The sequence below is a fragment of the Neophocaena asiaeorientalis genome, unplaced genomic scaffold, assembly GCF_003031525.2.
Source record: "Neophocaena asiaeorientalis asiaeorientalis breed wild unplaced genomic scaffold, Neophocaena_asiaeorientalis_V1.1 scaffold62, whole genome shotgun sequence".
NCBI classification, from domain to species: domain Eukaryota; kingdom Metazoa; phylum Chordata; class Mammalia; order Artiodactyla; family Phocoenidae; genus Neophocaena; species Neophocaena asiaeorientalis.
The window spans coordinates 7,762,897-7,789,023 of record NW_020175191.1 but is presented as its reverse complement, the minus strand read 5'-3'; the positions used below and the strand labels follow the sequence as shown (position 1 = coordinate 7,789,023).

The window sequence follows — 26,127 nt, the reverse complement described above, 5'->3', positions numbered from 1 at the left end:
GTGACTGCCTAGGGTCCCATTCATTTGGAAGAACTGTGCAGCGGAGCTGATGTCACTGGCTAAGGGAGACTTGGGTTCAGATCAGCCCTGTCAATTTCCAGCTTTGTGATTTTGACAAGTTACTTAGACTCTCTGGTTTAGTTTCCTCACTTGTAGAATAAGTGTAATGAAAATTGCTACCTAATAGGACAGTTGTGAGAACAAAATGAAATAATACAAGAAAAGTGTTTAATTCATTGCCCAGCACATTTTAAGCATTCAATAAATCATAGCTACTCTTTTGTTAATGTTTGCAAACCAGGCAGGATTCCAACCCTGTATAGAAGTTGTGAATTTTAATTTCAGTTCTGCTCCAAACTGCTCTCTCGGGCTAGGCCGGTGACCCAGATTTTCCATTTCTCAGCTCTCTGATTTATCATATGAGACCAAGGCACTGGCAAGGAAGCTGAATAAGCTGGTTCTCCCACTTCCTGGATGGAGTTCCTGGGACAAAAAAGTGGATACTTCCTCCATCTTGTATTCCTCCCTTTATCTCAAAACGTCTCCCCCTGTCTTGAGGACTGTGTGTATTTGTGTGTGTGTGTGTGTGTGTGTGTGTGTGTGTTTATTTACACTTCACTAGCGAGCCTTGTCTGTCAGCTGTAACAAAAGCGTCAAGGAAAGAAATTATGACCAAGCTTTCAGATAGCTGGTGGTAATTTACTCATACAATCCCCTTCCTTTCAACACCCACTATTTATGTGTATCTGATGTTGGAGGAGGGGGAATCATGCAAGAAATGTGGTATGTAAATTTCTAGGAAAAAGGGGTTAGAACACTGAAGAAAGACTTGTGTGAATTACCTGGATAATTCTCCTTGCTTTGAACATAGATATTGGGCCTTAAAAATTGAAGGGCCTGATGTGAGGGTTAATAAATAAATTTCTGGAACCAGAAACAATACTGGAATAAATTAACAAATAGCTTTCAAGGCACTCATGACAATTTCACCATCACTAAAACCGGAGTCATTTTCCAGGACAGGACAAGCAGCTCCAGTTCAAGGCTAAGAAGCATGTTATCAGGCAACCCAGGCCGCTTAAAAAACCCATGGAGATTATAACTAAAGGCAGTGATGATCCTGGTTTCGAGCTCAGATTGGATTCTGAATTAGGAAACATATTGCTAAGGACAAGGCAGCCATACAGCTATGGTCCCTGTCTTTGTTTCTCGTGTCATATGATCTACTAGCTTGTCCCCCAGTTGATCAAGGTGGATTTTTTCTGGCTTTAAAATTCTGGCAGACACTAAGAATCCCTGGTGTTCTGTGTCCTTGATAGATTTTGCTTTATATATATATATATATATATATATATATATACACACACACATATATATATATATATTGTGTCTTTTATTTGGATTTTTTCTGGCTTTAAAATTCTGGCAGACACTAAGAATCCCTGGTGTTCTGTGTCCTTGATAGATTTTGCTTTATATATATATATATATATATATATATATATATACACACACACATTTATATATATATATTCTGTTTCTTATAGATGTATCTATATATACATTTTCATGTATATAGACCCAGCTGGCAAGGGTTCAGAAATATTGAGATACAGCCTCAGAAAGCCTCACACAATCAAGAAAAAAATGTTAATGAGAAAAATCCCTCATTTGTATGTGCACTTTTGTTTTCATTTTCACGTTGTATTTATCTACAATGTGAATCAGTTTTTAAAACTTTCCATTTTGAGAAAATTTTTAAACATATGGAAGAGTTGCAAAAATAGTACACTGAAGTTCTACAAATCCTTCACTTGATTCACCAGTTGTTAACATTTTGTCACATTTGTTTTCTCTCTCTCCCTCACACACAATTACTGATGAACCATATGAAAGATGCAGGCACTTCACCCCTAAATATTTCTGTGTGTATCTCCTAAGAATAACTAAAATTATTAAATTACTGTGATTATGTAAAAGAATATACTAGCTCTCCCAGGTCAGCTTTTGTTACTATTAAACAGAATCTGATTGATGTATTTGCATTGTTACTTAATTAATATCAGGAGCTCTCCCTGGTAGCTATTTGGCTTAAATCTGCACAACCAAGAGGGCTCATCAAAATAATCACTCCAAGGACAAAGGCGAAATATACAACAGAGACAAATTCCCTCTTCTACACTTGGCACTACTGGAAGTAAATTTCTTGGCAGTTTAGAACAGCTGTTTGTCCTTTCTTCCAGCTGGCAAGGGTTCAGAAATATTGAGATACAGCCTCAGAAAGACTCATACAATCAAGAAAACATTTTAATGAGAAAAATCCCTCATTTGTATATGCACTTTTGTTTTCATTTTCATCTTAGCATATAAGAAGCCAAAATACTGAGCTGTGGAGTTCAATATCAAACATCTGGCAATCCTAGACAAAAACTGAGCATACCCCAACAGTCCTTTATCCTTGCAAAGTTCACGTGAGTAGAGTGGCCATAAGAGTTAACCCCATTCTAGATCATATCAGTTCAGTAAAAGGACAAACACACCCAACTTTAACCACTATGATTCTTTTCAACTAAAATAATATTTAAATTAGACAAAAAGCATTTCCCATTTTTAGGCTAGGTCTGTGATATACCAATAGGTATAGAAATACTAGCTGACTCTAAATCAAAGGTTGTGATATAAAGAAAAGAATTATTGCATCTTCTATTTGTTGGCTTTGGTAAATTCTCAGGAGATAGAGGGAGGGAAAAATCAAGGCCAGAAGTTTCCTGGTACTGATGGGCTGACAACTGGTTCAAGCTTTTGATTCAACCGTGAAGGTGCTCAGGGCTAGACCTAACGTGAGGGGAGGGAGGTAGTCACCTGTGGTATGAATTTTAAAAGATGTCAGGAGCTCCGTAATCAAGACAAATGCAATGTCCAAATGCAATATTTTAAAAAATAAAATTATTGCAAAAAATCCATAATGAACAAAATGTCACAATCTTAAATAAAGACAGGATCTGCATGTGCATAATCCTGGCAGTGAGCGCCTTACTTGCTTCACTCTGGTCGGCACCCTGTTGTTCATCCCAGGTGGTGTGACAAGAGCCAAACCGGTACTCTCTAATGCTGTGTTCTGCTGACCTTGTTGGCAACAGCTCTCTGTGTGTAATGAACTGCCAGGTATCAGGTGGTACCTTTAAGACAGCACAGGGCAAAAGTGACTATATGAGCCAAGGCCAGCTCTTCCAACCTCCTTCCCGAATAGTTTTAAGGCTCAAGGGAACGTTTCTGGGTTTTATAGGGCATCAGGGAGATGATAGAACAGATGAGAAGGGGAGATGGTGGAAGAGGGAAAAAAGAACAGCTTACCTCATGAGTTGCTGCTAATATAACTAGAATGGAATTTTCAAGCACCTATCCTTTTTAAGAAAACCCTGAGCCCTTACTCTCAGTTTGAGGTACCTGCTCACTCAACTCAAAAACCAAATCTGCCTCAACTTTAGTCTTTCTGTCACATGAACTGCAGTTGGCTTTGGAAATCAAAGTAGCCACGCTACCTCCTCCATAAAGGCTGTAATGAATTCCAGCTGCTTAGGAAACTTCATCAAACTGGAGCCTCTCCTTTGGCAAGAGCTGCTCACGCATGAGTACCAGAGCTGATGGTGTGACAGTGCAAACCACCTACAGGTGCCCCTGCTGGCAGAACCTATCTTACGGACTCAGCCTTACAATGTATCTTGTTTGGCCATTAGCTGAGACATGAAAGGTCCAGGTAATCACAGTCACCAACACTCCCCCTACATATGATCCTACACCTGACTTGCTTCAACATCTATGTTACATGCCAGGCCTTCTGTAGGCACCAGGCATTTGCATGTTCCTTCATGTGGCTTGCCTGGCTCCTAGTGGTGAGGCACTCAGGCCTTCCTTCTTCCTCTCTACCTACATCGGCCTCACAAGGACAGCCTGTCTTGCTAGTCTTGGGTCCCTTGTACAAATTTTTTTTTTTAAAAATACCTACTCTTTGGACAGGATGTTAGAGTCATAGCTCTGAACATTAACCTGGAGAGCCGAACCATTTGCCAGGTTCTTGACAGCTCCTTCACCGAGGGCCAGACTCTGCTTCCAGTTTTCTTTCAAGGAAGGCAGGGCCTGACGTTTTAGCTCAGTTTCCAATAGCTTTATTTTTAGGGATTGGGCCTTGCTTCTGGTGCTCCTTGACATCCACAAAGCGAGTAGGGAACTGTCCTGAGAGGATGGGGTAAAGGGAAGGGAAGTCTTGAGGGCCAGCTGAAAAGGAGCGAGGTGAGAGTCTTTTAAGGTTTCACTGAAGCAAGAAAAAGAGAAAACAGCTGCAGCCACTGCAGAGCTGAAGTTGAAGGCTGAGAAAAACTAGCCCCTGTGTCAAACTAGAAGAGTAAAAAGAGGGTATGAAATTTAGAGATGTATCAAAATTTGGCATTGCCATTGAGCCAAAATCTGCTATTTGGCTTTGGCTTTGGCAAACCCAACAACTGAATGCTAACTTCATGTTGTTTCTTACATCTCTGAACTTGTGCTCATGTGGGTTCCCATAATAGCTAATCAGCATAACATGCCGGTAGTACAAATAAAGTATGCCATCTAGATTTTTGTTAATATCTGAACAATCACTCTCAGATACAAGTAAGTATTCAAGATATTATTTGGAGTGAAAATCTCCTTATATGATTTACATGTTGAAATTCTGGTAATCCTTCAAACATAAAAGTTTAGTTATTGCTTCAAGAGTGAAATGATGCAACAATGAAAAGTGATTGTGAAAGTTAATAATTTAAAAATCAATATTTATTACTTTTATTACTAACATTAATATCACTATTAATAGTTATTTAAACTGCATATATTCCCTCAGTTTCTGGCTCTCCCAAGCCCTGACCAATCTGAAAGCAGCTTTGCTAATTTATATTAGAAACTGAACTACATGTACAGCGTGGTCTCCCAATAGGTTATCTAAGGCAGAGCTCCCCAACCAGTCCCCCTCTTATGCTGCAAACAAGTTACACTGTCTACTCAGAAATCAATTCCCTCAACCCTAAGGCATCCAAGAAGACAGCCAGAGCTGGTCACTGCCAGCAATACCTTCCAGGGATGCTTGGAGAGCTGACTGAGCTAGCAGAGTCTGAGGTTTTTATTGTTCTGAAGATACGGTCAAAAATCTTTAACAGGACATACATAGCTTGGCATAATCTTTAGCTTCAGCTCTGGTTATACTCCTCCTTGATTTTTGTGCTTGATTTGTAATAGTCTCATTCTAGAAGGAAGGAAGGGAAGGAATAAATACTGTTGTTCCTCTAATTTCCAGGAGTTCAGGTAACGGGTGCAGACTGTGGTAGCCAGTCTCTAAGAGGGACCCCAATAATCCTTGGTAATCACACTCTTGGTATTGGAAAGAGATTTATTGTAAGTGATTGGCTCATGTTATTATGGAGGTTAAGAAATCCTATGATCTGCTTTTGGAAGCTGGAAACCCCCGAAATTCAATGGTGTTGTTCTAAGAGGGTCCACTGTGTAAGTCCCAGTCCGAGGTCAAAAGACTAATATCTCAGCTCAGTAGTTAGGCAGAGAGAGAGAACAAATTCTTCCTTCCTCCATCTTTTTGTTCTATTTAGGTCCTCAGTGGATTGGATGGTGCCTACCCACATTGGGGAGGGCAATTTGCTTTACTCAGTCTACTAATTTCAAATGCTAATTACATCTGGAAACACCCTCACAGATTCACTTAGAAATAATGTTTAGCCAGACATCTGGGTACCTTGTGATCCAGTCAAGTTGACACATAAAATTAACCATCACAGTCCCTAAGTTTTGGGGTAATTTTCTATGCAGCAATAGATAACTGATACACAGATTTCTGAACCTTCCCTCAATCCAAGGTCATGCTGTAGAGTTAGAGATCCAGCCCTCCCACTCACAAAGAAGCTATTCTCTTTACACTAAAGAAGGACAAGGAATTCAGAGCATTTATTTAAGGCTGCACAACTGGAAAATAGATTTATGGTGAAAATGAAGGGAATGATAAGTAGTACTTTTGTAGGACCATTCTGTAGAATATATTGCCTAAGCATTCTCTTTCCAGATGTGCTGTTAATTACTACCAAGAACATTTTTTTTCTTTTAGAAGATATGTGAAATCCATGAAATGCCTTCTTATTGAAACAACAATAAAGCTGTACGTTTTAGTTTCAGTATTTAGTTGGAGATTCCAAAGTCAAGATTTATATAGCAATGAAGCAAAAAGATGTTATAGATTGGAATATTATGGAGACTAAAAGGATGCCAAAATATGGTATTGTTTCTGTTTGTACACTAAGATCACTTGTTCATGCTGACAATTCTATTATTGGTTCCATTTTCTCTGGGCGAGTGTTGTACGGTTAAATGTGGGTGTACTTGAGCACACACACAGTGGAGAAAAGCCCCCCACATGTGCCCACTGTTCTGGGCAGTGAGCCCAGTTTGCTTTAAGTCTTTGTTATTTGCACAATGTCCCAGATTCTCTTTTGAAATGTGCAATTCACCCAATTTTATTAACCTGAATATGGAGCTATCTGATGCTTTTTTTTTTTTTTTTTTTTTTTTTGCGGTACGCGGGCCTCTCACTGTTGTGGCCTCTCCCGTTGCGGAGCACAGGCTCCGGATGCGCAGGCTCAGCAGCCGTGGCTCACGGGTCCAGCCGCTCCGCAGCATGTGGGATCCTCCCGGACCGGGGCACGAACCCGCGTCCCCTGCATCGGCAGGCGTACTCTCAACCACTGCGCCACCAGGGAAGCCCTCTGATGCTTTTTTGATAGACTCTCACTCATGTCTAGGTACACTTCCTTTTGTTTTAAACAGGTCATTTATTTCTCTGTGTTGACCTTCAGGCATTTTGCCATATGAATTGAAAGCAAATCCTCACAAGGTCAGATTTTAGTAATGCCGTTTATTATTTTAAAACAGATGACATTTCACACTTGTTATGCTAATTTGGAGACCAAACCATTTTTCGTCTAAGTTCTATCAAAGGCTTTTTGTTGCTTTTGTTTGTTTTGATTTGTTTTTTAAGGAAAAGCAGATCTAGGGCCATAAAAAGGAAAAAGAATTTAAAGCATACAAGATGAAGAAAAATAATGACTCTAATGCACATGAAACAAAAATTTAGCACCTGCCAATTGAGTACCACCTCTACCACTTCATAACTGTGTGATCTTGTCAAATCATTTAAGCTTTCTAAAAAAGCAGGGATAATAATAGCATCTTTCTCACAGAATTGAAGTGAGGATTAAATGAGCTTATGCTTATACATTGCTTAAGATATGTATAATCCTGGCATGTAGCCAGTACTCAATAAATATTATTAATAATGTAAATTATACATGTAATAATAATAACAATGATAATGTTGCTGCCATGGATGTCAGTGATCAAAAATCTAAAGCACAAACTCTGTTTGGAACTCCTGTGAGATCTAGTACAAATCCCCTATACTTATGAGTATGTTCTGGCAAACAAGACTGAGAGAACAGGTAACTTGAAGGAGAGGTTGTAGTGTCCTGAGGCAAACATCTCCCTGCCTGCTACACCTTCCCACCATAAACACTACCACCATCTCATCAACATACACAACCCTCTGTGAAGGTATTTTTTACATTATCCAGGGTTTTCTCTATGGGTGTGACTGTCATCCTTTTGTCCCTTCACCTAAACACCACCACTCCCATACTGAGTGGGGATAAAACTTCAACTAAGGTTAAGCAAAAACCTCAACCAGAGGTTTCAAATACGGCTTAATACAGAGACTCCAAAAATGGAGTTTTCTCTCTCCTTCTGTCAATTATTTTCTGTGCTGGTTTTATTTTCAGTGTCTTCAAGGTAGCAAGTTATCTGCCAGCAGGCCCAGGCTTACATTCTTCTTCAGGTTCACATCCATTAGAAGACAGGTTGCCACTTTCAGAAGGTTCCTGAAGAATCCTGTCTGGACTAACTTGAGTCAGTGCCCATCCCTGAATTAATTCCTGAGACTGTGAGGAAAAATTACTCTCTTTCTTTTTAAACTGACATTAAAATTATTTTCTGTTTATAGACTTAATTTTTAGAGCAATTTTAGAGTTAAATTACTCTTTTTTAAAAGGCCTGTGATACCTCCTTTTTAAACTTCATTCCCCTCAACCAATACACCAATGAATCCTGTTGGCTCTACCTCCAACTCATTCTGAATCTGTTCACTTCTTACCAGCCCCACTGCTGGCACCAAGATTTAAATCACCATTTTCTTATATCTGTACTACTTACTGGAATAGTCTTCAAAGCAGCCTCCCTGCTTCTGCTATTAGAAGCACTCTTTCACTCCTAAAGTTTGTTTTACAATAGCAGGGTGATATTTTAAAACATTTTCCAGATCATATCATGCTCCTGCTTCAAACCCTTCCTTGGTTTCCCAATGTCCTTAGAATAAAATCAACTTTTTACTATGGCCTACAAGGTCTCAGGTGACCTAGCCCAGCCCACCTCATCCCCCTTATCTCTTGCCATTCTCCTTTTGTTTAGCATGTTCCAGCTGCCTTGGTCTTCTTTGTGTTGCTCAAACATGCCAAGCTTATTCCTACCTTAAGGGTTTTACAATTGAGGCTCTCCCATCATCTGCCTCCATCTGCCTCCATTCCTTTCTAACCAATAACTCTACTTTATTTTCCTTGTAAGCCTTATTACCATTAGAAATCATTTTATTTGTATATTTATTTACTTGTTTACTGTCTATCTCCTCACCAGAACTAAATTTGGCTAAATTTAGTTTCTAAAAAGAGGATACTGGAAGGATCAACAGAACAATTGAAAAAACAAAAAAAAAAAAAAAAAAAAGGGTTCAGAAGGGACAGAAGTAGGGGAAGCAATAAGAACCCAGGTAGCAAGAAGAAATCAATTGGCCCCAGCCATTTTTTCTACTCTTGTGTTGCTCCATGAAGATGCGATGTCCATGCAGAGAGTCAGGTTATACTAGTGTGGGTCTCATTACCCTCATCTATCTAGAAGAGGGCAGGGTACCTTAATAGACCATCGCATAAGACTTTAATAAAGCAATGGCAAAAAAAAAAAAGGGTAATTGTCCAAAGGAGATGTAGAGTTATTGTCCAGAGAAAGGAGGAATGAGTAAATGCTCCCCGCTCCAAAAAAAAAGCCAAAAAAAAAAAAGACAGAGAAACAAATGTCTGCACTAATCCCTGACGTAATATCTTGTCATCCAGAAGCCATCTACTTTACTTTAATGTAGACTGATGTATGCCTAAGAAATGCAAACAGATTTTAATATTAACGTAAATCAAATAAAAGCAGAACGATACATCTTTTGAACATCTGTTCAAAACCATACAACACACTCAAAAGCTATGCACTTAAATGTTTTCTCTCTTTTATGCCCCAGAAAGATTTAGCGGTCAGGATACAGTTCTGCAAGACACCTCCTTTTGGATGTCCCACATGAAAGTAATTCATTTCCCTGATATCTACTTCTCCTACCATATTATCTCTCAGTAGATGACATTAGTAATCATTCCATAGTTGACCTAGAAATTTAAGAGTAATTTTTGTTTCCTCCCTCTTCTTCATTTCCCATACTTCATTGATCAACAAGTGCCATCAATTCTACCTCAGAAATTCTCAAATCTAGGGGCTTCCCTGGTGACACAGTGGTTAAAAATCTGCCTGCCAATGCAGGGGACATGGGTTCGAGCCCTGGCCCGGGAAGATCCCACATGCCATGGAGCAACTAAGCCCGTGCACCACAACTACTGAGCCTGCGTTCTAGAGCCTGTGGGCCACAACTACTGAGCCTCCACTCTATAGCCCACAAGCCACAACTACTGAAGCTCACATGCCCTAGATCCTGTGTGCTGCAATTACTGTTGTGCCACAACTACTGAGCCCACATGCCATAATTACTGCAGCCCATGTGCCTAGATCCTGTGCTCTGCAACAATAGAAGCCACCACAATAAGAAGCCCAAGCACCACAATGAAGACTAGCCCCCACTCACTGCAACTAGAGAAAGCCCATGCACAGCAACGAAGACCCAATGCAGCCAAAAATGAAAAATTAATTAATTAAAATTAAAAAAAAAAGAAATTCTCAAATCTATCCCTTCTTCAGCATTCTTGCTACCACTGCTTAAGTTCAGGCCCTCGTAACCTCAGACCCCAAACCACTTGTAACAGCTTCTTAGTTATCCCTTCTTTTCACTCAACCCACTTCATTCCATCTCCCACACAGTTGTCACACTTATGGTTCTAAAACAAAGATCTAAGTACATCACTACCCTGCTTTAAAACCCTCTATAGCTCCACACTGCTTATCAAAAACAAAAACCTAACCACCTTTGTGTCTTAGTTGGAGTGACAGAACACAAAAGTCTCTCAGAACTATTTATGAATGCAACAGTTCTTTAATTCAGTGGTTCTCTAAACTTGCTGTACATGAGTGCTTTTGTACATGAGGTTAAGGCCTCAATCTGAAAGAGTATGATTTAATTGGTCTGGAGTGGAGCCTATACATAAGTTTTTAAAACTCTCCCTAAGTAATTCAAATGTATAGCCAGGGTTTAAAAATGCAATTTAAAAGATAACTAGAAAGCCACATTTACTTCCAAACAGCATGAAGTAAAAGGTTCAATATTTATTACCACTCACCGCTGATAGGAATAACTAAAAACCTGGACAAAATATATGAAAGAAAGATTTTCAGACACTGGATATTAGGCAACACAGATAGTGATCCCAGAGAAAAGAGAAACAAAGTGAGGCACACAACTGCCCTAGTTTACTTCTTGGAGAGAGTTTATAGCTGGTAGTGGTAAGAGAGGGAGCCAAGGCAGAGCCTAGTTATCTCCCTAGGTTGAGATAAAGCTAGGAACTTGGGAAGGCCAAGGTAGCAAGAGTTCATAGAGCAGAGTACCAAAAAAGAGAGAAAATTCCAGAGATCTGCAAAGCAACTCCCTTGAGTATTCAGCTATGTACTGATCAGCATGTTTGTATGAGGAAACTAAGGCTGGGGTAAGAACCACATAAGAGAATCAGAGGGACAATCTTCTTGGCTCATACAGGATGAGAAGATTTTGTTTTTCCAGCAACAGAAGTAGAAAAAATTTTCATAATTCAGGGGATATTGGGTAGCGTACTCAAAGAAGTATCAGCCCAGTAAAGGGGAAAGTTATGAAATGTTTCTTTGGTTCCACCTAACAAACCTTAAAAACAAGACCCAAAAGGGTCAAACTATTTTGAAGCAACTTAACTATGTCCTAGAATAAAGCTCAAGAATAATTACAGAAATAAAAACTTATCTAGAATCCAACAATAAAATGCTCAATATGTGGCATCTGATCAAATATTACCAGGTATACAAAAAAGCAGGAAAACACTACTCAAAATGAAGAGAAAAATCAATCACGTCAATCACTAGAAACATACTAGGAGCTGACATGGATGTTAGAATTAAAACCATTTTTATAACATTGCGTATATTCAAGAAGGTAAAATAAAGATTGACCAAGTTAAGTAAAATATATGGAAGTTATTTTTTAAAAAGACACAAATCAAACTTCTAGAGATGAAAAAGATTGTATCTGAGATGAGAAATACACTGCATGGGATTAAGAGCAATTTAGACACTGCAGAAGAAAAGATTAGTGAACTTGAAGACATACAAATAAAAATAATCCAAAATAAAACAAAGAGAAAAAAGACTTTTAAAAAAGAACAAAGCATCAGTGATCTGTGGGAAAAATTCAAGTGGTCTAATACATGTGTAACTAGAGTTCCCAAAGGAAAAATGTTAGAAGGAGTGACAAAAAAATTTCAAAGAAATAATGGCTAAAAATTGTCCAATTTTAATGAAAACTATAAGCTCCACAAAGCCAAAGCACAAGAAACATGAAAATAACTACACCAAGGTACATTGTAATCAAATTGCTTAAGATCAGTGATAAAGGAGAGAAATTTTAAAACATTCAGGAGGAAAAAACCTCCATTATGTACAGAGGAAAAAAAGATAAGAATGAGAGCAGAATTCTCATCAGAAAAATTGCAAGTTAAAAGATAGCATAACAACATCTTTAAAGGACTGAAAAAAAATGTTACCTAGAATTCTATAACTAGCAGAGTAGTCTTCTTGCATGTGCAACTTGTATAGTCACACAGTACTACGCTCAAAAAGACTGCGTTTGGTTTAATATTCGGCTGTTTTTTGGTTTTTGGTTTTTTTCTGGACCTTAGATCTCCAACAAGGGATGGAACCCAGGCCCTGGCAGTAAAAGCTCTGAGTCCTAACCACTGGACCACCAGGGAATTCCCCTAATATTCCGATGTTGATGGTTTGAAATCCTTAATAATTCTGAACAGAGGGCTCTACATTTTCATTTTGCTTTGGGCCCCACAAATTATGTAGTCAGTCCTGATAACTAGCAAAAATACCTTTTAAACATGAAGGTGGAAAAAACACTTTGTCAGACACACAAAATCTGAAAGGATTCCCCAACAGTTTATCTGCACAATAAGAATAAGAAATGTTAAAGAGGGCTTCCCTGGTGGCGCAGTGGTTGAGAATCCGCCTGCCAATGCAGGGGACACGGGTTCGTGTCCCAGTCCAGGAAGATCCCACATGCCGCGGAGCGGCTGGGCCCGTGAGCCATGGCCGCTGAGCCTGCGCATCCAGAGCCTGTGCTCCACAACGGGAGAGGCCACAACAGTGAGAGGTCCGCGTACCGCAAAAAAAAAAAAAAAAAAAAAAAAAAAGAAATGTTAAAGAAATTCTTTCAAGCAGAAGGGGAATGATACAAGATTGAAATCTAGATCTAAGCAAACTAATAAAGAAAACTGGAAATGGGAAATATGTGAGTAAATGTGAGACCTTAGAAAATATCATTCGGAAAACGAAAATCAAAACCACAATGAGATTCCACTTCACGTTCATTAAGATGGCTATTACTAAAACAAAAAAGCTCCAAAAAACAGAAAATAACAAGTGTTGGTGAGGATGTGAAGAAATCAGAACCTTTGTGCACTATTGGTAATGTAAAATGGTGCAGTCACTATAGGAAATAGTATGGGAGTTCCACATAGAATTGCCACATAAATCAGCAATTCCACTTCTGGGTAAATACTCAAAAGAATTGAAAGCAGGTATTTGTACACCAGTGTTCATAGAAGATTCACAATAGCCAAAAGGCAGCAACAACCCAAATGTCCATCAGTGAATGAATGGATAAATAGAATGTGATACATACATACAATGGTATATTATTCAGCCTTTAAAAAAGAACAGAATGCTGACACATGTTACAACATGGATGAACCTTGAAGACATTATGCTAATAATTTTCCTTTGAATTCTATCAAACATTTAAGGAAGAAATAGTGCCAATTCTCCACAAACTCTCCCCCAAAAATTGAAGAAGAAGGAACATTTCCCAACTCATTTTATGAGGAAAACATTACCCTTATACCAAATCCAGACAAAGACATTACAAGTGAAGAGTACAAATCAATATCCCTCCTGAACATAGATGCAAAAATTCTTAACAAAATTTCAGCAGCTCTAATCCAACAGTATAGAAAGGATAGTATATCATGATTAAGTGGGATTTACTCCAGGAACTCAACGCTAATTTTAATATTCTTAAGTCAATCAATGTAATTTACCATATTAATAGAATAAAAAAGATAAATGATATAGGCATCTCATCAGAGGTAAAATCAAACAACCATTCCTAATGAAAACTCACAGAAAATTATGAATGGAAGAGAACTTCCTCAATCTGATGAAAAGTACCTATGAAAAACCTACAGGTATAAACTTAATGGTAAAAGAATGAATGCCTTCCTCTTAAGATCAGTAACAAGGCAAAGTTTGTTTGCTTTTACTATTTCAATTCAACTTTGTACTAGAGGTGCTAGCTAGTGCAACAAGGCAAAATAAATAAATAAAGACATAGAGATTGGAAAGAAAGAAGTAAAACTGTCTCTCTGTCTCTCTCTGTCTCTTCTTCCTTCCCTCCCTCTTCCTCTCTTTGTGTGGATGACATAATTATTATGTAGAAAATTCTATGGAATCTACAAAAAATCTACTAGAACTAAATAGTGAATTTAGCAAAGCTACACGATATAAGATGAGTATACAAAAAACAGTATAAACTAGCAATGAATAATTAGAAATTGAAATTTTAAAGACATTATCATTTATAATAGAATTAAAGTTATTAAGAATTTAAGCATGTGTCCCATAAGATATGTAAATTCTATATGCTAAAACCATAAAACAGTGTTGCGAAAAAGTGAAGGAGAACTAAATGACGGTTTCTCAACCTCACTCACTATTGATGTTTTGAGCTGGATGGTTCTTCATTGTTAGAACTGTTCTATGTATTGTAGATTATTAGACAGTATTCCTGACTTCTATTTACTAAATGCCAGTATCACCCTTGCTGTGAGTTAGGATAATCAAAAATGTGTCCAGATACTGTCAAACGTCCTTTGTGAGGCATAATTGTCCCCAGTTGAGAGCCACTGACCTAAATAAATGAAGAGATATACCATGTTTATGGATCAGAAGACTCAATATTGTTAAAATATCAAATTCTCTCCAAATTAAATATATAGACTTCAATACAATTCCATTCAAATTCCCAGCAGGCCTTTTGTCTGTGTTGACCAGTGGATTCTAAAATCTATATGGAAATGCAAAGAACCTAGTATAGCCCAAACAATTTTGAATAAGAAGAATGAAATTGGAGGATTTGCACTACATTATTTCAAGATTTACAACGCTATAGTAATCAAGATAGTATGATATTGGTCTAAAGATAGACAAATAGATCAATGGAACAGAATAGAAAATTCAGACATAGACTCACATATATATGGTCAATTGATTTCAATAAAAGTGCTAAGGCAATTAAATGGAGAAAGGATAGATTTCTCAACAAACAGTGTTGGAACAACACTACATGCGAAAAAAAGAACCTTGATCAATACCATATACTAGATACAAAAGTTAACTTAAAATGGATAATAGACCTAAATGTAAAACATGAAACTATAAAACTTCTAGAAGAAAACATAGGAGGGAGAGAGGGGGAAGATGGCGAAAGAGTAAGACACGGAGATCACCTTCCTCCCCACAGATACATCAGAAATACATCTACACGTGGAACAACTCCTACAGAACACCTACTGAACGCTGGCAGAAGACCTCAGACCTCCCAAAAGGCAAGAAACTCCCTACGTACCTGGGTAGGGCAAAAGAAAAAAGAATAAACAGAGACTAAAGAATAGGGATGGGACCTGCACCAGTGCGAGGGAGCCGTGAAGGAGGAAAGGTTTCCACACACTAGGAAGCCCCTTCGCGGGCGGAAACTGCGGGGGGCGGAGGGGGGAAGCTTCGGAGCCACGGAGAAGAGCGCAGCCACAGGGCTGCGGAGGGCAAAGCGGAGAGATTCCCGCACAGAGGATCGGTGCCGACCAGCACTAACCAGTCCGAGAGGCTTGTCTGCTCACCCGCCGGGGAGGGCGGGGCTGGGAGCTGAGGCTCGGGCTTCAGTCGGAGCGCAGGGAGAGGACCTAAACACAGCCTGAAGGGGTTAGCGCGCCACGGCTAGCCGGGAGGGAGTCCAGGGAAAAGTCTGGACCTGGCAAAGATGAGGAGGTGGACTTTGAGAGCAAGATTTATTATTTTTTCTCCGTTTCCTCTTTTTGTGAGTGTGTATGTGTATGCTTCTGTGTGAGATTTTGTCTGTATAGCTTTGCTTTCACCATTAGTCCTAGGGTTCTATCCGTCCGTTTTTTTTTTTTAACTTAAACTTTTTTTCGTAATAACTATTTTTTTATTTTAATAACTTTATTTTACCTTTATTTTATTTTCTTTTATCCTTTTCTTTCTTTCTACTTTTTCTCCCTTTTATTCTGAGCCGTGTGGGTGAAAGGCTCTTGGTGCTGTATAAACAAATGGGACCTAATGAAACTTCAAAGCTTTTGCACAGCAAAAGAAACCATAAACAAGACCAAAAGACAACCCTCAGAATGGGAGAAAATATTTGCAAATGAAGCAACTGACAAAGGATTAATCTCCAAAAGTTACAACCAGCTCATGCAGCTCAGTAACAAAAAAATCAAACAACCCAATCCAAGAATGGGCAGAAGACCTACATAGACATTTCTCCAAAGAGGATATACAGACTGCCAACAAACACATGAAAGAATGCTCAACATCACTAATAATTAGAGAAATGCAAATCAAAACTACCATCAGATATCATCTCATACCAGTCAGAATGGCCATCATCAAAAAATCTAGAAACAACAAATGCTGGAGCAGGTGTGGAGAAAAGGGAACCCTCTTGCACTGTTGGTGGGAATGTTACTTGATACAGCCACTATGGAGAACAGTATGGAGGTTCCTTAAAAAGCTACTAATAGAACCACCATACGGCCTAGCAATCCCACTACTGGGCATATACCCTGAGAAAACCATAATTCAAAAAGAGTCATGTACCAAAATATTCATTGCAGCTCTATTTACAATAGCCAGGAGATGGAAACAACCTAAGTGTCCATCATCAGATGAATGGATAAAGAAGATGTGGCACACATATACAATGGAATATTACTCGGCCATAAAAAGAAACGAAATTGAGCTATTTGTAATGAGGTGGATGGACCTAGAGTCTGTCATACAGAGTGAAGTCAGAAAGAGAAAGACAAATACCGTATGCTAACACATATATATGGAATTTAAGAAAACAATAATGTCATGAAGAACGTAGGGGTAAGACGGGAATAAAGACACAGACCTACTAGAGAATGGACTTGAGGATATTGGGAGGGGGAATGGTAAGCTGTGACAAAGTGAGAGAGTGGCATGGACATATATACACTACCAAACGTAAAATAGATACCTAGTGGGAAGCAGCCGCATAGCATAGGGAGATCAGCTCGGTGCTTTGTGACCACCTAGAGGGGTGGGATATGGAGGGAGGGAGGGAGGGAGACACAAGAGGGAAGAGATATGGGAACATATGTATATGTATAACTGATTCAGTTTGTTATAAAGCAGAAACTAACAGCATTGTAAAGCAATTATACTCGAATAAAGATGTAAAAAAAAAAAGAAAAAGAAAACATAGGAAAATATTTTTGTGACCTTGGGTTAAGTAACGGTGTCTTAAATGTAACATTAAAAGCAAAATCCTTTAAAAAAATTTGATAGTTTGGACTTACTTTACAGAATTTTAAAAACTTCTGGCCTTCAAAGGATACTGTTACTAAAATGAAAAGACAAACTATAGATTGGGAGAAAATAGTTACAAAGTACATATATAATAAAAACTTGTATTTAGAATAAAGAACTCAGATTTAACAATAAAAAAGCAAACAACTCCACAAAAAATGGGCCAAAAATTTCAACAAACACTTCACCAAAAATATACAGATGGTAATAAAGTACATGAAAAGGTGTTCAATATATGTAGTCAATAGGAATTACAAATCAAAATCATAATAAGATACCATTTCACACTCACTAGAATGGCTATCATAAAAAAAGACAGTAACAAATGTCAGCAAGGATGTGGAGAAATAGGGACCTTCATACATCTCTGCTGGGAATGTAAAAGGTGAAATCCCTTTGACAAAGATTTTGGCAATTTTCTAAGAAGTTAAACATATGCTTACTGTTCTGCTCCTAGAAATTCATCCAAGAGAAATGAAAGCATATGTACACACAAAGACTTGTACACAAATATTCACAGCAGCTTTATCTGTAATAGCCATAAAACTGGAAGCAACCCAACAGCTGGTGAATGAATAAACTAAATGTGGTATATCCATACAATGGAAACTACTCAGCAATGAAAGAAAATGAGCTATTGATAGCCACAACAGTATGGATAAATCTTAAAATAACTAAGCTGAGTGAAAGAAGCGAGGCAAAAACAAAGAGTTCATGCTGTATAATCCCATTTATATAAAATTCTAGAAAAAGCAAACTATCATGTAGTGACAAAAGGACCAGTGGTTGCCTGTGTGTTACTGGGGCAAGATGAGACCGAAGGGAGGGATTTTAAAAGGGCAGAAGGAAACTTTATAGGATGATGGACATGTGATGATTTCACAGGTATGTATTGATACACATATTGAGACTTTTCAAATTGTACATTTTAAATTTGCCCAGTTTACTGTATGTCAATTACATCTCAATAAAGCAGTAAGAAAAAAGTAAATAACAAAAAGAGAGATGGCTAAAGAGACACAATGGTTGAAGTTTGATGTTAGAAGTATACCGATCCTTCTGTGACATGATTTCCCACCACCCCCAACCTCCAATAGTTGCCTGCTGGTTCCAGGCTATCCACCTAGAATGTGCAATCTGCTAGGCTTCACAAGTGCCCATTGAGGCATATTGCCATAACCTGGCAACTCACTTAATTCCTCTTTTTAAATAGTTGTATACTTGAAAGAGGAAAACCTTTGAATGAAATCCTCATAGAAATGTTCTATCACAGCATGCGTCTCATTTCAATAAGGCATTTTCCCAGGGCCATACATTTTGCTCATATCCCTCTGCTAAAATTTACTTCCTAAGAGAGTGGCATTGACATAGATACACTACCAAATGTAAAATGGATAGCTAGTGGGAAGCAGCCACATAGCACAGGGAGATCAGCTCGGTGCTTTGTGACCCCCTAGAGGGGTGGGATAGGGAGGGTGGGAGGGAGACACGAGAGGGAGGAGATATAGGGATGTATGTATATATATAGCTGATTCACTTTGTTATACAGCAGAAGCTAACTCGCCATTGTAAAGCAATTATACTCCAATAAAGATGTTAAAAAAAATAAAAATAAATAAAATTTACTTCCCATCCAACCCTGGCTTCATTATCTTGTTAGGCCGGAAAAAGTTCATCCCCTGTGTGTGTGAAGCCCTCTCTGATCCTCTGCCTCTTAGCGCCACATCCAGTTACCATTAACCACGTGGTTCATATTACCAGCATGGAGGTGCTAAAACAAGGTCCCCCAGCCCCACTTCCCTATACCCCCATCATGAATTTTGCCTAAGGAAAGTAAGCTTGCCATTTGGAATTTAAACTTTACAATGAAGACAAACTGGTTCAGAGAAGAAATATGCAGACACTTGAAAAACACATAAAGATTCCCAAGCCAAACAGACGACTACCTGAAGAAATAACATGTCAGCGAAAAAAAGAAGGTGTGCATGAGGAGAGAGGTTGATCATTAATGCCACTCACCATCCAAGGAAGAAAGAACCCATCTGTATCCTTTGATACTCTGTTTGAAGCTATTACTTTTTTTTTAAATTTAGAATTCACTGATTAATTCTCCTTATTCTAAATTCAAGTTTCACAAACAACCTTTTGATTATAATTTGGCTTCCAAATGTGGCAAGTATGCCAAGAGACCTCACTTAAATAAAAAAAGAGAGTCTAGTTCCCTAAGATGACTCCTCATTATAAATTAGTAATTTGCCATTCTAGGTTTATATAGTAGTCTTGTATTTATTTATTTTTTATTTCCACAGTCCATCTTACTGTTATAGCCCTTTTTCCATACTGTAGTTAGGTGAGCAGAGTTTAGAACTATAGATTCTCAACTACCTGAGGGTAGTTTTGCATCCAGTTTTGTACTGGCCTCCACCATCATTGCTTGATTAAAAAAAAAAATTAAAAAAAACACTGAATTAAAATGAGCTGCTTACTTCCATTTTTAGTTGATTGGGAGTTAGAAAATTGGATACCAAAGATACTCCTTCCCAAGTGCAAGCCTCTAATACTCATAAACCTCTAGTAATATAGCTAAGACAGGTGGTTGTTGTTGTTTTTAATATGGAGTAGGGTTTTTTTGTTTGTTTGCTTGGTTTTGGGATTTTTAAGAAATTTTATTTTTTGGCTGCTTTGGGTCTTCGTTGCTGCCTGTGGGCTTTCTCTAGTTGTGGCGAGGGGGGGCTACTCTTTGTTGCGGTGCATGGGCTTCTCATTGCGATGGCTTCTGTTTGTTGCGGAGCACGGGCTCTAGGTGGGTGGGCTTCAGTAGTTGCAGCACGCGGGCCCTAGAGCGCAGGCTCAGTATTTGTGGCACATGGGCTCAGTTGCTCGACGGCATGTGGGATCTTCCCAGACCAGGGCTTGAACCCAAGTCCCGTGCATTGGCAGGCGGATTCTTAACCACTGCGCCACCAGGGAAGTCCAAGACAGGTATGTTTTTAAAAGTATGTTGCACATTCCTAGAGAACTGATTTTTAAATGAGGGTCAGAGTAGCACCAACCTCAGTGAAGTTTCTGACACTGTTTCATTTGAGTATTCCTGAAATGTTTAAAAACATTTCAAGCCTCATCACATCAACTAAGATGAATGTAGAGACATGTCAGATGAATAACTATTAAGGAAATAATGAAAGTATATACCTTCTATTTTAACAATTAAACCACAATTTAGAGAACTAATTCTAACACTACAAACTTTTTGTTACCAAAGACCGTAAGAAAAATCACATCTTTAGGATAACGAGTCATGACACATTTAAAATTTTGCAATGGTAATGCTTCTTTTGATGAAAAGAGTTCACCCCAGTATATATAAAGTAGTTAAGAAACTTTAAATTATAAATATATATTCAGATTAATTTTTTTTGTTTCAGGCTTTAAAAAAAATTCCAAAGTAATCTGTGAAAAATATTCAACACACCATAGATACACATGTTTAAAAAAGCAATTATGTTTGGGCTAAAATTCCACTTTATAAAAAATCAAATAATGAATACTTCTTGCTTCATTCCTTCTTAAAAGCAATAATTTATCATGGGTTTCTTAATAGAAATGTGATTCCTTTAAGTACTGTTAACTGAATAGTCTGACTCAGTTTTCTCAAATAAACAGTGGACAGTGTGATGAATAAATACAATTGCCTGTGAATAAATTAAGTTTCCTCATTCACAAATAAAACATAGTCTTGAGCACAAAATACAGATCCCATTAATATTTGGTTCTGTAATTAATACTCAGAAGACACAAATCCTGATTTTATGCATAGGAAACAGGCCTAGAGAAATGAAGAAACTTTTTTCAGATCCCAGTTAGTTAATGGCAGCTTAGATACTGAAACCACTATTGCCTTGTAGTTTGATTTGTGAGTGCTAGTTTCGCATAAAAGAATAAGCTAAAGATGCTCTGACAAGGAAATGTTTATTTCAAAAAGTCAGCAGCACAATCTGTCTCTTCTCCAAAGAAATAGTATGTATGGCAGACTTTCATCCTGCTGCTGCTACATGAAGAAAATTTGGGCCTAATTTGTCTGGTCTTCCAAGCCAGAGCAACGGAAGTGACTGGGTTTAGGTGGGGCTCATCCTGCTGGGCGTCATCCAGCCAACAGGCGAGGCTCCAGCTCTGCAGGAGAAGAGAGGTAGCCTAGGAAAGAACCAACCCCCACCCTGCTGTCTGTATCTAAGATTGGGAGGGGAAAAAAAGGATAAGATAAGGCAGTGGGTACTCTTTCAACTGTACACCCACACACATTTCCTGGTCCTTTATCTTCTTTACCATTCTTAGCGCTTCCAACCTGGCATGGCCTTCTGAATCATGTGTTGATCTCTCCTTTGACTCGACCCAACCGGCATGGCCTTCCATCTCACCTCTACCAACAAAGCCGTTGACTACACGTTAAGCAAAGACCTTGGGGAGAGACTGGGTTTCCTAAGCTTTAGTCCGGTACAATCCAGCTCCACACCTGTATTTCTAGGCAACTCCCTACTGTCTCTCCCCGACCTGTCCCCGCCACCAGCCCCATCACCCCCCTGTCCCCAGCCGTGCCCTCCAACTTGCTCCAAGCTAATGTCACCCTGTGCCAACCCCTCCCAAGCGCTCGGGGCTGCAGCCCGTGGGTCCCCGAAAGCATTTCTCCTAACCAGCGCAAAGGGCGCCGCCACTCCCGGTGCGGTCTGCAGCCTCCAGGGCTCCCGCGCCGCTCTCACCTCATCCAGGGTGCGGCTGCCGCGGCTGCCTCTTCCTCCTCGGCCGCTGCTGCCCAGCTCCCGGACGGCTCGGGATGCCGTCGTTCCCGGCCGGGAGACTGCCGTGAGGACTGTGGGGTTCGCGCCGTGTCCCTGGACCAGTAGGGCGCGTGGCGCGCCCGGCTGGACGCGCGGCAGCAGCGGCCGCAGTCGCAGCGGCGGCGGCAGCAGGACCCGCTGTCAGTCCTCTTCATGAATTTCACGGGCCTGGACAGCCCAATCCTAGTTACCGTCCTTGCTTGGTTTTCCTAAGGTCTTCCCGCACTGCCAGGGCGCATCCTCTGGGCGTGGATTACCATCCACTCCAGTTGCCACTGTCGTGGTGGAGACCTGGAAAGACCAGGCCTCCTCCGCGGCTGCCTCGGCCACCTGCTCCGCCCAGATTGCTTCGGTCCCTCTCGCACAAACGCCCGCCGCTGCCTCTTAACCCTCTGTCATCTCCCCGTTTTCTCTCCACCCACCACCTCAACCTGGAGAGCTTTTCATTTCCAGACCTGCTTTCTTTTTTCTTCCTGTCTGCTTCATTGTCACCGTCCTCAATCTCCAACCTCAAAAAGTTTCTCCTTTTCTCATTCCCTCTCTCCATATTTTCCTGGTTTTTGTCCTCCACCCTCCAAATCAGTCATCCTCTTATATTTTATATTATTCTCCTCAGAATCATTACTTCTCCAGGTTGTTGTCTAGCCTCCTTTCCCTCTCTTCCCTTCTTATCCCCTCATTTAAAATCTTTTCCTTTCAATTTTTCTTTTAGTTATTGTAAAAACCTTTCTCCTAAACAACCTCAATTTTCCTTTCCTTTGAGACTTTCTGATTGTCATTTTTCATGAAGAACTCATAGTAAAGTATATATAGCTTGGTATCCACCATCAAGTCAGAGGGAGTTTTCATGGTTAAAAAAGGTTCCTAGGTCAAATAAATCGTCCACTAAATGTTTGTTCTGAAAATCCTTTTCTTATATTCAAGTGTCCTCTAAGAATGGAAGCTGAGTCTCCAGCAAAGCAGAACGCTCCTGCTGCACTATTCTATAGAAGGCCCCCGCTTACTGGTTCCACTTAATTTTTCGACTTTACCATGGTGTGAAAGCGATATGCATTCAGTAGAAACCAGATTTAGAGCTTTGAATTTTGATCTTTTCCTGGGCTAGAGATATGGGGTAATACTCCCTGGTGATGCTGGGCTCCCAGTCAGATACATTAATAACCATTCTGTACCCATACAACCAGTCTGTTTTTCACTTTCTGTATAGTATTCAATAAATTACATGAAATATTCAACACTTTTTTATTATAAAATAGGCTTTGTGTTAGATGATTTTGCCTAACTGTAGGCTAATGTAAGTGTTTTGAGCACATTTAAGGTAGGCTAGGCTAAGCTGTGATGTTTGGTACGTTAGGTATATAAAATGCATTTTGACTTAAGGTATTTTCAACTTACAATGGGTTTATAGGGAGGTAACCCCAGTGTGACCTGCAAGACCTGCAAGGGAGAAGGTTTATCTTTGTAGTGGGTACTATGGATCCCAAGGTTCATAGGCAATAGCCACTATTATTTATTTATTTTTTTTTTGCGGTACGCGGGCCTCTCACTGTTGTGGCCTCTCCCGTTGCGGAGCACAGGCTCCAGACGCGCAGGCTCAGCGGCCATGGCTCACGGGCCCAGCCGCTCCGCGGCATGTGGGATCTTCCTGTACCGGGGCACGAACCCACGTCCCCTGCATCGGCAGGCGGACTCTCAACCACTGGGCCACCAGAGAAGCCCAGTCACTATTATTGATTAACTCAGTGTGAATAAAGCTGAACTCTTCTTAACTCATTTTTTCCTCCCAAATCTGCTCTTCAGTTCTGTTTCATTAACCCCAACACTACCATCCACTGAGTTGCCTAAGCCTCAAAACTGGGAGTCATCAGAGACGTATCTCACTCGTGAAACTCATCCAGTCTTTCATTCTGCTTCTTTACTATTTCTTTATCTTTAAGTAGTCTCTCCCATCATGATTCCAACTGCTTCCAGAAAATGACACTATCAGGTATCTCATTCTTTCTTTCAAACCTCCTAACTTAATCTATATCTTTACCTCTCTTTTTCCCCCAATCTATCTTACTGAAGCAACTTACTCTATCACTCTCATCTCTACTAGGGAATTCTTAATTATCTTTTGTTGTCTTAGTATCTTTGGCCTCCCTTTCTCCATTAGCTCCATGCCCAGGCTATAAACATGCTCAAGTTTCCTCATCGCTAAAGCAAAGCCTTCCCCCTCTAACCACCATCATATCTCTCACTTCCGTTCATAACCAGTTTGCTTATATGCACTGTATGCATTTGATGTCTATACTTCCTGACTTTACATATTCTTTGTCACCTAATTCTCTGAAATCAGGCTTCTAATCCTATTAGTTGAAGTTGCTCTCCTAGCAGACTCAGACTTTGGCTTTGTCCATAGGCTAGCGGTAGATTTTATCTAATACACAAATTGAAACAAATGGGGTTCCCAAATTTAAAATGAATATGCCGTCTTCATTAGTTGAGGCAGATAAACAGTTCAGTGAAGTTACTGCAAACTCAAAAGCTAAGAAGTGCTGAAACTTCCAGTTCCAGTTAAGATGGAGGGGCATGTATCAGACTGACTCTTCCCCCGCCTTGGGTGTGGGGATGGGTGGGATAGAATAGAATATATAAATATTTATAAATATGTAAGTATTACATATATAAATATAGAAAAATATAAAAACAACTCTTTGAAGGCACTGACGAGTAATCTAAGCAGACAGGACTTGAATCTATGATCCTTGAGAAGAGAAGCACATGAAATGAACTCCATATTCACCCTGGGATTTTTCTCCTGAGGGAATTTTCCAAACCAGGCACTATACAATAAAGTCCAAATAAAAGATGCAGTATTACTGGGCTGAAGACTCAAATAAAGTTCAGAGCTGCCAAAGTGGCTGAGACTTGAAGGAGGACTCCCAGGGAGGGGACGAATGGCAGAGAAGTAGTAGCTCGATAATCTCGGTACAAATTCCCCTCAAGATAGTGGCCAGTTTCTAAACCCAGCATACGCAAAACAAGATGCCAAAAAGCATACCAGGAAACAGCAGTTTGGAGGGTAATGAGCTAAGTAGAGATTTCAGCATCCAACACAATTTGGACTTCAAGCCTCTCCAAGGTAGAAAGACAGCCAGAGCTCTTAGCTGAGACCCCTTAAAAGGCCATACCCTTAGAGTAAGGATAGTACAGTAATGAAACAGAATAGATCTAACAAATCTTAAGACCCAGTCTTTATAGGATCAAAGTGATCCACTAGTATTCCTTCTGCCTACCAGAACAAAACTTAACTCTTAGAAAGTTAGATAACATTATCCGGAGCCTCTACAATTTTTTCATCTACAATGTATAGGATCCAATATAAAATTATAAGGCATGGTAAAAATGAAATTCAAATGACTAAACACTAAAAGTTAACAGAAACGTACCCAGATATTAGAGCTAACAGGACTTTAAATTAACTATGACTAGTAGGTTTAAGTAAATAGAGGAAAAGATGGGCAAAAATGGTAAGATGGATAATTTACTTCAATATAGAGTTGGCATCTATAAAAAATCAGATGGACATTCTAAATATGAAAAATACAATAAATGGAAATAAGAACCCATTGGGTGTGTGTAACAGCAGTCTGAATGCAGCAGAAGTCAGAATCAGTGAAGTGGAAGATAGGTCAATAGGTGATTCTAAAATGAGCGACAGAAAAAAAGAAAAAAAAAAGAGCACAGCATCAAAGACACGTGGAATACAGTAAAAAAGTATAATATATGTGAAATTACAGTCCTTGAAAAAGAAGAGAAAGAGTAAGGGCTAGAAGAAATGTTCCAGTAGTTAAAGACCAAGAATTTTCTAAAACTGGTAGAAGACATTGACTTCTCAGATTCCAGAAGTTCCGCAAACCCCACGTAGAATAAATGACCAATATCCCTCAGGATATTAGAAGCAGTTTCTAAAATTCTGAAATTTGCTAAAGAGAATTCTCCAATTAAAACAAAGGGGAGGGCTTCCCTGGTGGCACAG

The 26,127-nt window shown here is 39.4% G+C and overlaps 1 protein-coding gene across 1 annotated transcript in view; it reads right to left on the bottom strand.

The window, feature by feature from the left end:
- Positions 1-22,261, bottom strand: part of PDE4DIP (phosphodiesterase 4D interacting protein) — a 217,252-nt gene extending 194,991 nt beyond the window's left edge. Inside the window, exon 1 of the mRNA XM_024764822.1 lies at positions 22,029-22,261. Within this exon, the coding sequence (XP_024620590.1) occupies positions 22,029-22,261 (233 nt within the window). The remainder of the gene's footprint in view (positions 1-22,028) is intronic.
- Between the last annotated feature and the right edge of the window lie 3,866 nt (positions 22,262-26,127).